This window comes from Ischnura elegans, chromosome 7 (genome assembly GCF_921293095.1).
Source record: "Ischnura elegans chromosome 7, ioIscEleg1.1, whole genome shotgun sequence".
NCBI lineage: Eukaryota > Metazoa > Arthropoda > Insecta > Odonata > Coenagrionidae > Ischnura > Ischnura elegans.
In genome coordinates, this window is record NC_060252.1 from 64022579 (window position 1) to 64037321 (window position 14743).

Genomic DNA, 14743 nt, shown 5'->3' on the forward strand with positions numbered 1-14743 from the left:
GCTGCAATCACACCATACGGTCATGCTATCTGATTGGCTGATATGGGGTTTTAGTGACGGTTTTAGCGACGGAAAAAGCGACCGGACGAGTGATGGAAAATAGCGATGGGAATCCACATCGCGATCGCCATCGCGAAAAACAATTGCCGCCGACGATCATTTTGCGCAGTGCTCGCGATAGTGATCACTTTCGCGACGAAAAAAAATGATCGTGTGATTCAGGCTTTAGATACTTTATGAGTGAAGAATCTGTTTCATTATTTAAATATTTTCAATTAAATAGTCTCATGAAACGTACTGCTCGGAACAAGAGGTCTTTGGACCATTTCACTAGCTTTTTGTGCGGAAGAATAGCCAGTAATTTATCGCGTAATTAATATTCTTTGCCTCTCTTAATGAAAAGAAATTCTAAGCACAATCCTAGTCAGACACAAAAAAACTGCTGTAAAACTGCTATGTAAATAACGGAAAGTATCCGTCTCATTTTGAAAACTCAATGCAAGTTAAGCCTGAATCACACGATCATTTTTTTTCGTCGCGAAAGTGATCACTATCGCGATCACTGCGCAAAATGATCGTCGGCGGCAATTGTTTTTCGCGATCGCGATGAGGATTCCCATCGCTATTTTTCATCACTCGTCCGGTCGCTTTTTCCATCGCTAAAAACGTCACTGAAACCCCATATCAGCCAATCGGAACGCATTCCCCTATGGAGCGATTGCAGCGCAACGTTTGACAATTGTGGGAACGACATAAATAAACAAACACGCTATTTAATTTCGTTATGTGGGTCCTATGACAACGAGCTGTGATATTAGAAATGATGCGAAAAGCGACGGCGGGAGTGGCCGTGTGATTCAGAAAAATGATCACTAGAGCGATTGCTTTTCGCGACGGGAAAAATGATCTCGATAGTGATCACTTTCGCGACGAAAAAAAATGATCGTGTGATTCAGGCTTTAGATTGGAATATGGAACAATGGAACATCCATGGCAAAGCGCAGCAAAGAATGAGAAAAAAATCCACCTGGATCGCAGGTGGTTGGTATCAGGGACCTGGAGCGCTCCTCCGCTCCGCTATACTCCGGCTCCATTGTCGGAGCGGAGCAGTTCAATTCCTACTGCTCCGCTCCGGAGCGGAGGGACGACAATGGGACCTAGGTGCTCCACTCCGGAGCGGAGCATTTCTTGCGAGAACTCCACTCCAGCAGGAATGGAACTGCTCCGCTCCGACAATGGAGCCGGAGCATAGCGGAGCAGAACACAAACGTCAATGCTTCGCTTCTTGGCGGGAAATCGACGTATGCACGCTTCTGCAGCCGTGGAACGCATCGGATATTCCCTGCGGCTATTTTTATGTTGAGTTATTAATCCACATTCTACGTGATTTGCGGTATTATTTAATACCAATACATTTCAATTTACAAATACTTAGTATTATGTAAAAAAAAGTATTTGTTTCAGGCGTGACTTAATGGAACCTTCTTGACACGATGAAAAGTAAAGATTAAAAAAAAAAAAAATTGTGTGCGGCTGTTTATTCTGTCTTCTGTGCATTTGTACCAGACGATGACGTGCCACGTCGAAACCTAGGTCGTAAATTAAATATTTATGCGGAATTACAAAGTTTTCTTTACTTTTCATTATGTAAATAATACTTTTCAAATTTGGCAGTCCAATATGTGTTCTATTTAAATACCTTGCGTTAGATACTTTTGAATAATAAACAATTATAGTGATCATCTTAAGGATTAATACAATACGATAGTCGATAATCGCAATCTATGTTGTTTTATAGTTTGACAGGCTTCGTGTCGCCATTTTAATAATTTATTAATTTTATTATCGCATTATAAAATTCTTTGTCGGGCGATATTAAAAAATAAAAATGCTGTAGGCTAATATTTTCAAAATTCTGGGATATCGTTTTTTTTACGATGCCATAACGTAGTGCGTTTAAAATATTAACGATGTGGCCCTTCGTTGGGTGGAAAGAGCATTTCTAATGAAATTTTACAATACATATGTACTTGGATTTAAAAGTAATATATATTTTAACCAAAGCCCATACTTTTTTTTTCGAATAACATGCTTTGTAATTAGAGGTTCTTCTGAGCAATGTCTGTCTGTTAAACTGAATTCCGCATGTAGTCTTTCTTTCCCAAACAATGCAAGCATTTATTTACAAATGGTATATCTTTTGTACATTTACAAATGGTACCGATTTTTATGATACAATTGCATAACAGTTGTATTTAAACTTCTTGTATACAGATGATTCGCAATTCAGTTGTAGTAAAAAGGCAAAATACATGGGAAACACAAATTTTCAATACCTTTGTAATAAATCTTTATTTAATTTTAATTATAATCTTTAGATTGTAAAATGATGGAAAATTGATATTTATAACTACAGAAAAATAATAGCATAATTTCATAATTACAGACGACTTTTATTCATGAAAATATCGTAAAAATTATGGCATGAAACGGCCTTGGTAACCATCAGTTGTTGATTTTTTACTCAACAGAGAGGATCACAATAAAATAAAGTTTGGATTCACGAGCGCATAACTTCGGAATACGCTCTTTTTCTTGCTCATAAGTGTGAAAAACATCAACAAAATCAAGATAAAATATCTATATATACCCTACAAGGCCAGTTAGTTAAGGCCAGGTATATGGCAGTATTGTCAAATATTCCATCTATCATCTCTGAATTTTATTGATAGCTAAGAATAGTATGTAAAACATGTAATAATCAACTATAAAAATCATGTTCACAAAATTAAATTATTTTATTAGTTTATTATGTTTCTCCAATGCCATTAAAACCCGCATAAATAATAATCATTGTGAATTATTGTTGCGGCCAGGAAAGAATGTACATTATACACGTGAAAGATAAAAATCGCAGTTGGCGTAATTGCTGTGAAGACATTATATAACATGTTGAAAGGTTTTACCTACGTATTCTTAAACGTATGCTTAAAATTTGAAACATAGCGGAAAGTAGTGCATCACTTAATTTTGGTTTCCAATTAAATTTTCGTTATAATGGTTGATTTGGCTATGGACATATTGATGAATATTAGTCAACTTTTACAAGGGTATCATTATGCTAAGAATCCGATATTTCTTTATAAAATGATGTATTCTAAATAAAAATGTCAAGAAGGGAATTGCTATTAAATATCGCTGTGCTATCACGTGCGGGTAACCCTTCATTATATTTAAATTAATTAAGTTTTATTGTGGGTATTTCTATTAATAATTAATTATGGTTAATTCTATTTGGAAAATACGCACTTCCAGGTGGCAATAGAATTTATGGAACAAAGTTAGCACAAAATGAATACCGGAGCGGAGCAGCATCATAGCAATTCGCTCCGCTCCGACGAGCTCCGACATGCCCTCCACCCGAGTGCTCCGCTCCGACATTGCTCCGACCCACTCCGCTCCGCTCCGGCCGGAGCGGAGTGGAGCACCCCGGAGCAACAATGAAAATTCGCTCCGCTCCACTGCTGCTCCAGGTCCCTGGTTGGTATCAGGAGAAATGGGATGTAAAGCTATCAACTCTATTGCAAATGGTGATGATAGAGCATTGGTTAATGGTTAATGATGGCTACTGAAAATATGAAAACAATGGTCCTCCACAAAAAATCTCTTGCCTAAAATTAGTTTTCAAAATATCCAAAACGTACGATGGCTGTTATAAACTTAATAAGGCATTTTATGCAGAAAATCTAATATTCGCAGGTCGGTCTTATAAATGGCATTGGCGATTTGAAGGCAGAAAAAATGCAGAGTACAGGAGTGACCGCGTCTCCGGGTCTCTTTTTAAGGCTTTTAACTTCCCCACATTTATTCTTCCAAGGGCAAATCCTTATACGCGCCGATTTTTTACCCCATTTTCTCCTTCATATTTCGCTTATATTTTCTCATCTGTTTTGGCTTTACTTTTAGCCGTGTCTCTAAGTTCAAAAGGGATTGTTGAATCGTAAGTTATTGGTTACGTATCACAGACCGGCGAAATCAAGCGTTGAAAATCATATTGTAAATATTTTTTCGGTCATTATTGTACGTACTATGTTTTCCATCGTCTCAAATAGATAATTTAATGGCAAATTTTCTCATTAAGACAAGGATAGTTTGTAGTGGTATTTTATACAGTCTATTTAATTTTCATCCAGAAGCGCTATTACTCATATCGTGGTTACTTTTTGTTATTTTTTCCATAGTAACTGCTCTAGGTCCATTTGTAGTCTCCTGGTTGTAAAAATCGATATCAGCGAGAGACCGATAGACATAATAACAAGAATCATTGTGGACCTTCAAGGTGGACATGCAATTTTGTGTAATATTTCAGTCCTGACGCGCAAACGGTAGCGAAATTTACATGAATTCCTTTAAAGAAAAACTACCCTGGACCAGGAATCGAACCACGAACCTTCTGCTTTCCGTTTCTTTTTTCAGACCAGAGGCTTCACTTATTGAATAAATAGTAACTCGTAATTCATGACGTTTCAAAACCTCAGGTACGGAATAAAATTGATCCTTAACAATTGATATTCTTCGAAGAATTATCGAATACATAATAATTTGGAGAGAATTAAATTTTCAAAATTAAACTCCCTTCCTATTCAGCCGCCACTGCTGATGGTTAGTTTTATTCTTCATAAACGGATATATGTCGTTCTTAGAGAGGGAAAATTTTTAGTTACTTCAGGGCAAATTTGGCTCTAAATTAGCTTAATGTGGTCAGCAACGTATGTCACTTGTTAAATTAAGGGAATAAAAGGTTACAGAATTGAGTACCTACTCAGCAAGAATATTTCTATGGGTAGCATCCTATTGGTGTTGGAGATTCCACTAACAAAAAGACTTTTAGAAGATACCTGTATTGAAAATTAGGAGTAGGAGAATTTTACAATTTATAGTTTTATTTGTAATCAACTGATGTTTTCAACCGTATTAATGATAAGGTAATTTAGTTTTAAATCGATCTTCCTTCGAAAACCTTCGAAAGTTTCGTCTTTCCTTGGCATACATTGATAATTTGCTGCTTCAATATCCCGATACTTGTATAAAATTTTGGATAGCTTGCATATTTTTCATATTAACTATAAAATATTTGCATGTTTCGGAAATAAAATGGCATTTTTTACTTCATGATAATGTGTCATTGAGAAGTTCCGTTGCTATATTTATACAATGGGTACCCATGTACTGCGAATGGGTAGCTGTGAATGGTCCAGCATTTCCATCACTCTGAACAGGTTGCATTTTTGCTCCTTCCGAGTTCATTGGCTCGTGTACCGCGAGGGGTAATGCCTTGCGCGGTGCGAGGCTCGTAAAAACGACGACGTGGAATGCTTTGATGCCAATGATCGTACGAGGCAACCATAATTCTTCTTCTTCCTGTGTAGCTTGAAAGGTGTACTCCTTAAGTGAACGCCACCTAACGCGTAAATTGAGGCCTGTTCCTCTCGGCATCATGAATGAGTGGGTATAAAAACAGTTGCACATTTACCTTCCTTCGAATTATGTCATCTGGATAAATCAAGAGGGGATGCATAAATATTAATTAAATTTCAGTTAGTGATGACTTCGTATGGTAAATTGCTCGTGATCCTCTAATATTTCGTGTTTTTTGTTTTTCAGTGGAAATATTTGATGAATTTTTGCTTGATCACTGTGATTTTAAAAGTTGCCAAAATTATTTGAAGTGCACGATTGCATCAAAATTCCGATTTCATTAATCAAAAAAAAGTTTGAGAACTTTTTCCTTGTCTCGCAAAGATTTGAGACCGAATTCCAGTTTAGGGGAGGAACTGGATAATGATAGTAAGGAAAACAACTCATACCGTTACTATTTGGCGCTGGGTGTTACCAATCATGACGTGGTTAACGTATCCGAGGTTCGCCGTTATCATCACAAGTTAAGGCTTAGCTACTCATCACAGTGCATTTTTCTGCCTCTTAAAACGCCTTCTACGAGATATCTTATGCTATCGAGTATTTTTTTGTACAGTTACACTTGTTGACATGTTTTTCAAAGAGTCTGACATATCGAATACTAGGGGCGGAGGAGAATAAGTTGTAGGTACCAACGCGGTACTTCTCAAAACCTCTAGTGCCACATGGAATATGTCTATTCGTTGGATTTTTAAAACATATTTGAAAAAACTTTTTAGCATAGTAGAAAAACCAAACATGGCCTCAGTCTCAAAGATGAAGACTCTCAAAAGGACGAAGAGCGAACCTGAGTTTTTACGAAAATTACTTTGTTTCATCATCTACACCAGGGGGAAATTGTAGCTTTTCCTCTTACTTTTTAGTATCTCATATCTTGGATAATGATCCAAGTGACTTTAAAGCCGTTATATGCTTTTGTACGAGGGATATAGGTAATCAAATTTTGTGACGGTCATCCGCTTGGGTATTATAGCACGCAAATCAATTTTTTCTAAAAATCAGATGAAGAGCATGAAGACAGTGATTTTTCCATATTCTGTTCAAGTCTTTCTTCCGGCATGGGTAACTCAGTTACTACTATCCTCAGCTATTTCATCATCCTTCCGATTGTCATTAAATTATTCAGTGTTTTTCGTACCATTCATATGCGTCATTAGTTTTTACTTGAATTTTTAAGTCCTTGCTTTCTCTCTCCTTTGCCATGGAGGTTTTGCTCATCAGATAAATAGCCGAATAGCCCAGAGATAACACTGTCAAGTTCTTTATAAAATGTGAGCAGTATCTTAATTGAGTCATTCTGAGAACTGGGATGAAAACTTTCCAACGCAACGAAATCAAAAGATATTTTGACGTCTAGAAAGATTTGTAGGACTCGCATTTTAATGTGACACTGACAAGATAATTAAGCCGTGCTCGTTCTGCTCGTGGGGGCGACACTCGGACGAAATGAAGGAATGGGGATTGCGATGGATTAATTCAAGAATATTTACCTAACTGTAACCGCGAGAGGAACTCGGGAATAAAACTGTAATTTTTACAGTAGAATATTGTAAAATGAGCTTTGACTATATTTTTAGTCACAATATTGAAACTTCAATAGACCAAGGTTAGGCGGTTCTGTGAAGCATCGCGAACTAGGAATGTGAGGCTTAAGGTTAAAATAGGTGGGAGAAATCTCGAGCAGGTAGAGCAATTCAACTATTTGGGCAGCACATTATAGGACAACGAATACAGCAGTAAGGACATCAGAAAGATAATTGCGTTAGCAAGGGAGGCGTTCATGAACAGGAATGTGCTCATGAGAGGATCGTTACGTAAGAGTTAAAAAAAGTTTTAGAAGAGTCTGATCGTGAGCGTTGCGCTTTACGGAGCGGAAACGTGGACTCTAAGGAAGGAGGACGAGAGAAGACTGGAGGCGTTCGAGATGTTGGTGTAGACAAGAATGGAGGCGGTGAAGTGGACGGAAAGGAGGAACGACGAAGTGCTTGACATGGTGGGTGAGGAGAGGCTGCTTCTAGGTGAGATACGGAGGGGACAGAAGGTATGAATGGAGGGAGTTGTTAGCGGGGAGGGTATATTGAAAACATTGTTAGAGAGTAGAATGCTAGGTAAGTGAGGAAGAGTAAGGAAAAGAATATGATATTTGGATAGAATGAAAGGGAGTTGGCCTTTTTGTGAATTGAAGTGGGCAGCACATGAAGAAAGGGCCAGCTTCCTTCTCCTTGGAAACCTACCGTAGAACACTAATAATAATAAAAAAAGCATTTCGTGTGGTGGCATGGGACTCCCTATCCTAAACACTTTTATAGTAAAATACGTGGTTGTTATTTATTTTAATTGGAGTGTTTTTGGATGCCTGCGACGAAGGTGTGGTAATCAGCTGTATCGCTTTTACGTATGTCCGCCGACGACAAAAATGTATCGCGGAGGTGTCCAGGCGTATTTTTTTTACGAACCAGCGACTACGCCGGTGGACTCTACGTCCTGAATTAGTTACCAACGATTAAATATGCATGATTAATTAATGCAAAAATAAGGTTAAACAATGAATGTGAATCCTAACTATGTTCCGGAAGATGCACGACCTTATTTTGAACAGACTCGTTGTCGGCTCCCCGGCGTGTAATTGCTTTCAATGTCGACTGCTGCACACTGCCATGCAGTTTATAAATTTAGCAAAATACGTAACACGTTAGCTGTTCCACCATTGCCACCGTTTCAAAATAAATTGCAATTTCTATGGGCCAAGAGAATAAAAATCTCACAAATATATCGTTTGCGCACGTATCAGTGTGAAACTAATATTTCTAAATTCATTATCTTCCCAGATTCCGTTTTGTATGATGCTGGGTCGTAAATTGCTTGTCTTTCTTCTTGTCGCCGCGGTGAGATTTGTCAAGACTTAAGCCTCAAGGGAGAACAGTTGGCTCGTGCTGGGCCGCAGTTCCAACCACGTGACTCACATTTCCTTCCCCCGCATCCAACGTCAAAGCTCCCAGCTCCAGACGAGCCGAGATCGTTGCCAAGACACGGCACGAGGGTGTTGGTCGAGCAAAGAAACAGGCCCTTCGACGGAGACAAATTCAAGCGTCTCAATAGTGAGGTTTTGTCATGTGATTGTGGCCGGAGAGGAGGATTACGCACTGGCAATTGAATTGGATCCGTTTGCGAGTGAGAGAAGCCACAAGTCTCGTGGCCTAAGAAATCCCGTCATTTCCTAAAGCCTGTACATACCTTATGGGCGGAACAATAATCACTTCAGAATGTTTTCGATTCCCCGAAGAAAACAGGCGGTCTTTAGAAAAATAAATCTTCACGATTCGGGCGAAATGTGGAAGCGATTGTTATTTGAAGAGCCTATACGTATCTGGTGGAAATTAAAAAAAAGATGAGATCGTTTGATTTTCTTTGTCTTCATTTTTTTAATTTAGCGCAATTTTGTGATCAATTAATTTGCATGAGTTAAATTATATTGTAACACGCATGTCTTCTAGAGCTTTCATTCCATTTTGCGTCACTCGAGATTGCCTTAGGTTTATCTCAAGCTGTTTGGAGTCTGAGAACATTTAAATTTCACTTGATGTTTCCAAATGTAAACAAATCTCCGCCAGATTTTGCTCTATATCATGCGTCAGTGGTATTGCTGAAGAGTTTGTCCTGAGTTACCTGGATCTGAAGTGTTCAACTTGACTGAAATGCTCAACGCACTGCCAGGCCGGGAGACCTGAGAGCATATGAGGAAAAGGAGCAGACTATGTGAAATGTGCAGAATAGCCAGCGGGGAAAAAGTATGGGAAGAAGAGCAGAACCAAACTCTGTGGGACAAAATGATCACCAGTTCAAGTTAAATTACCGGTCACATTGCCCAATAAAAATGTTTTCTGGCTTAAATAAGGCAATACTTCACTGGAACGAACCAAAACAGCTCTTCTAGCACTCCCTAAAAATTTAAATATAAAATATGTTTAGTAGTGGGCGAGAATGTGGTGTTATTTTTTTGTTTTAATGACATCTTTTCTGTTACCACCGGGGTATGAGCCCACTCGTAATTATTTCATTAATTAAATTGTTATTATTTTACCGTCGTGTGAATCATGATCGATGCCTGTGTTTACTGGTTGAATGGATTTCATGTATTTTACGCGCAAGTAAATATTTTCGTCCAATCATTACGAACACTAAACCAATCATCATATAAAATCATGTGACCCTCACGTTGCCCTCACCGTTTTAAATATTTGTTTCAAATTAAAGGAATTCAACGTCAGATCTAAACTTATTGTTAGCATTATTTGCGTAGAAAAACCTCCGTCTAAAGCTATAATAAGGTGAAGAAGGTTTACCTTGGCTTTGATAGCGGAAGGAGACTATTTTTACCGTATGTTTACCATTGATAATGGACGGTGGAAAGCATGTGAGCAAGTTCTCTGTATTTCAGCTGAATTTCATACCCAATGCCGCGAACATTTAGGTAGGAAATTTTAAGTTTGTGGTTTCTTCAAATCGACTTCGAGACTTCATGGAGCTTCCATACCTTATAATTTCATTAGCTCATTTTGCTTCATTAGATCCTATCATCCTGGCGTTATCTTAACTTCATCTCTCCTCAAAATTAGAGTATTAGAGAGCTGGAACAAAACAATGCTTTTAATACCATTTACCTATATTCCGGGTACATGTGTAATCATGTGTTAAAGGTATCCTCTGAGTTTCTGAAATTGCTAGCTCAAGTAAACCACTCAAGAATCGGTAGTAAAAAGCTCAAGTGAGGGGTTCACATAAGGAAAAATCCACTCTTACTACGGTTTTCTTTGAGCTTGTCTAAATATTGCGTCGTATACTAATTAATTGGATGACGTTTGGACCTTGCCACAACTTCTCCATTGTAATTTATGAACATCTATTTTCCTATTGGAAAGTCTTTATTAAGTTCTCCATCACTTATTGACCCTTTCAATACTTCAAAGATTCCTTTTATTTAACCCATCCAAACCCCCTTTTTTAAATTCTTCGCACGATTAGGCTATATAGAGCATGTCAGCATTGGCTTCGTGAACCGAATTTCTCCCTGAGAAAATCTGTTCGGGTACGGTTTTCTCGTTACAATGAAATAACTCTCATGCACTGGTAATACGGTTTTCTATTCATGAGTACTTGGAAAGTTCATCAGACGTACTAAATCTGTCAGTTTGTTTTCGGATGTACTAAGAAAATGCGGAAGAAGTATCGTGGAAAATTATTCTTTACTTTCTTCCGCAAAATAACTTCTTTCTTGCGGCATATGAAAGGGTTCCACCGCCCATCGATGTCATTAGTTTTACTTATGGTTACGACCACATCAGCGGTATTGGTTTCGCATTTCTCACGTTGACCAATAAATATGTTTTCCGGCCTAAATTGGCCAATACTTGACTGGAACGAACCAGAATAGCCCTTCGAGCAATTTCTAAAAATTTTAATATAAAAACTGCGAGGATGTTTGTTCGCGGGTCGACAGTTCTCTCAGGATTTTAAACCGTGATCCTTGGCTTTATCGCCAAATACTCTCTAGATTAATACGCTCATATCATGTGATACGATCAGTCAGGAAACCATCTTCTGTCGACTCCAAAATATTGCATACTTCGGTTAGATACGAATAAATGTCTAAAAAAATATCACGGAACAAATAATTTCATAAGTATCTGTCCTGTTTCATCTGCGTCACTTTAAGTTTTAATGTTGCAAGCCCATTGTAATATTTTCATCATGGTGGTAACGAAGAAAGAACTCGTTTTAAAGGATGTTCGATCGAAGTAACGACTTCGATAGTTCAATTCTCGGAAAATATTGTTTGATGTAATTTATGGCTAAGCTTATCGCTGATATTAATGCATATTCTATAAGCTTCAAAATTTTATCTTTCACAAAAAAAGCTGTTTTAAATTTTATACTCTGGGGTGTTCCGTTCTTGGTAGCGTTGTAATCCGCATTACCCATATTATCTACGTTTTAGTTCACAACGTCAACCAGTGATTTTAATGCACTGTGATTGATATTTAACCTTGTTGTAGTCAGGGCTACCGGAAGAAATACTCCTAGGCTAGCCTTATGTAAATCGATGTACAAATATATTTTATGCAACATTTGACTTAATACAAAATCACATATTAATCACATGTAGATTACAGCACTTCTTATACTCTTCAACTTCCCAGTTTTCATGTGATAATATTTTCTCAAAACTGACGAAATCTCATTTTTAGTCCAAAATACGAGTTTAAATCTTAAGAAAATATGCTTAACTGGCAAGGCCACAATTTTTGCTGCAATTAAATGACTTGTTTTCGAGTCATGAATGGTCGAAGAAGGTATATTCTCCAAAAAACTAAATAAAGGACACTTTGTTCGTTGCTACAACGACGAAAATAGTAATTTGCCCTTGAAAAATGTAAACGAATTTGTTTACAAATCCAATGTAAATAGTCTTCAAATGTTTTTTTTTAATTTTATGCAAAAAACTAAGGATAAAATTAGAATTGGATAAAGCATAAAGCGTTAAGTTTAATCGATTATTTTTTACTACATATTGACATCCAAAGGTATGGTAAATAAGCTTATGGAGCCGAAAGGTATTCCGTGCATAGAAGTTACACCCCTTAACGATAAGGGTCTGCAGGGTTTTTGGACGGGTTCCCATACCCACCTGAGGAATCCAGGCGCTGGCGGGCGCCGGGGTGGCAGCCGTCGGGGAAGTCCTGCCCTGCGTGCTCCTTGACCTCGGCCTCCATATCCTCTTCGAGACGAGCCCTCCGGGACCTCGGCCCGCGAGGCTCGCCACAACGCTCGACGACGACTTGGACTTCTGCATGGCTGCCTGCACCGGCGGGGCCCCAGAGGCAGCGGCGGCGGCGGCGGCTGCGGGTAAGAGAGCGGGTAGTGAGCCGACGGTCGGGGGCGGGGAGGAAGGCCCTGGGGGCGAGAGCACGGGGGACGCGGGGGCGGAATGGCGATGGTGGTGCTGAAGGCTGTGGAAGAGCTGCGCGAGGAAGGAGGAGGGGGCCGGTTGGGGGGTCGAAGGGCCCCTCGGGGGCGGGGATGTCACCGGGGAGAAAAACGGGGGCGGGGACCCGGGAGCGGTGGAGGCGGAGGACGGGGGCGAGGAGGAGGAGTGCGCCGCTTCCGCAGGGATGGACATTGGTGGGGAGGTCGGGGGTCGGAAGGTGGTCACTGTGATTTCACGTTCGGTCATCCCGCACACTTCGAATCCCGGAGTTCCCAGAGACGCTTCCGTTGTGAGGCCACTGGTGCCCAACTTCTTGAGTGCCGATAACCAACTCTGAGTGCTCTGCATCCCTTGCCCGCTAGGGTCACCACTATTGCACGCATCGTCCTCGGGTCTGCCCCCTTGTCCGTCTGACACTTTAACCACCACACGGTCGTAGTTGACTGTCCTGAACTTCTCGCTCTTGTCGCCGTCCACGCTCTTTTTCCTGGCCATGCGGAGGTACCTCATGATGGTGTCGCCCACAGAAGGCGAGAGGTCGTCCCGGGGACAGCTGCCCCTCCTACCCTTTGCATCCGCATCCTTGGCGGCCTCCGTCGGCTCCTTGCCCCTCGGAGGCGACGTGGTATCTTTCGGAACGGGGGCGGGAGAGGTTAGGGCAGCATTAGCTGCCGCTATTTCTTCCTCAATCCTCCTCATCAAAGGGGCCGGCATTGGTTCTGTCTGCACCCACCTGTCCACGACAGTCTTGCGGTGTGTCAATGCCATGAGGCCATCAGAGGGCCCGAATGGGGGCGAGGATAGTCCCGTGGCGGATCCTCCAGGAGTGAGAGAGGAGGAAGACGAGGGGGCGGTAGGAGGCGGGAATCTACCGTCCACCAGGTGTGTCGCCGAAGGCCCTGGTAGGCCCATCGCAGTGGCAGCGTTCTCGGCCCCTTCTATGAGTGCGGCCAGGGCCGGAGGCTCCTCGGACCCGGCCCTGCCTCCTCCTTTCCTTCGCCCTCGGTGGGTGGACCTCCTGGGAGCAGGAGATGCCCCTGGGAAGGACGCTTTCCGCCAGAGGAGGAACCTCGGCTCCTTCTTGCACATCTTAGAGAAGTGTTCGCGGATCCGGGGGATGTCTTCCGGGCGGTCTCCGCTGATGCCCTCCGGTATTAGCCTCCTCCCTGCGTCCGCCATGTACCTCCAGGTCTTCCGGGTGAGGAGCCACCGCTCCGAAGCAGGTCTACGGGATCGTTCGTCATCCCCATGGGCCTCGCCCGCAGATTTTCCGTCCTTACGGCCCATTTCGAAGGTTCAGAGTCCTTACAGCGGGCGGAAAAGTCGGTAGTTCCTCGCCCGAGACCCTTTACCGCCTCCACCTGTTTGAAGCCGAGATATGCTGTTACCGCCCGCCGGTAGCCCGTCTTTCTACCGGGCGCTTGGAGCTGCGGAACGCTCGCCTGTGAATGAAGGCGGTGGTAGTTGCATTGTTCTCTATTGTTTGGCTCCAGTGCCCAGTTATGGGTGACGATCGTGCCAGTCGGGAACCCCTCGGAAATATTCGGTGACGCCTTTTCCTCTCTCTATCCCGGCGGAGTGCGAGCGGCTTGCGTGCCCGGTTGCAGGGCTATGCCACTCCGAGGGGACGGCGCTCCGGGACGAGTGTCGAACTCTCCCGGCCTAAACACGGTCACAAAAGGAGAGACAGAGACTCAAAAACGCACATTCTCGCGATCACTCCCGTGTGGTCACTGCCTTCGAGGGGACGGGTCTAGAACTGACCCGGCTTCTTCTCAGAGGCGGAGGACTGGAACACACTCTTAAACAACCCTCGTGATTACTCCCGCGTGGTCACGCCTCCCCGTTCCCTCTCCGAAGAGCTATGCTTTTGGTCTCACCTCGAGAGAGGCTTAGACAACAACTCGAACAAACATACACAGACACTTTTCCCCCCTGTTACTGTCCTTCCCGCGTGTTTCCGCCCCCCCTTTCCCTAACCGAAGAACTCGCGAAGGTAGAGCTCAGCGGGGCGAGGCTTGGACGGCCGAGTCTCGGGCGCGCACTGCCGCGGGACCCACAAACACTCGCCCGCCTCCCCGCCCCCATTCCGGACCAGAAATAGGGCGAGTCTTGGCGCCCTTCCTACGTGCTGCTCCTTTAACTGAGGGGGAGAAGGGGAGCCGGGGGGGAGGGCTGCTTAGAGGTGTTGGGACGAGCGGGAAAAGAAAGAAGAGCAGCTCCGTTGTCTCTCACGTGAGTGAGAGAGGCAGAGGTTTTGGAGGTTGAAGGCGAGAACTG

At 42.1% G+C, this 14743-nt stretch overlaps 1 protein-coding gene across 1 annotated transcript in view; it reads right to left on the bottom strand.

The window, feature by feature from the left end:
- The window catches only part of LOC124161833 (rho GTPase-activating protein 6), a 45027-nt gene extending 30501 nt beyond the window's left edge, over positions 1-14526 (bottom strand). The window contains exon 1 of the mRNA XM_046538036.1: positions 12164-14526. Coding sequence (XP_046393992.1) covers positions 12164-13750 — 1587 coding nt within the window. The 5' untranslated portion in view covers positions 13751-14526. The remainder of the gene's footprint in view (positions 1-12163) is intronic.
- Between the last annotated feature and the right edge of the window lie 217 nt (positions 14527-14743).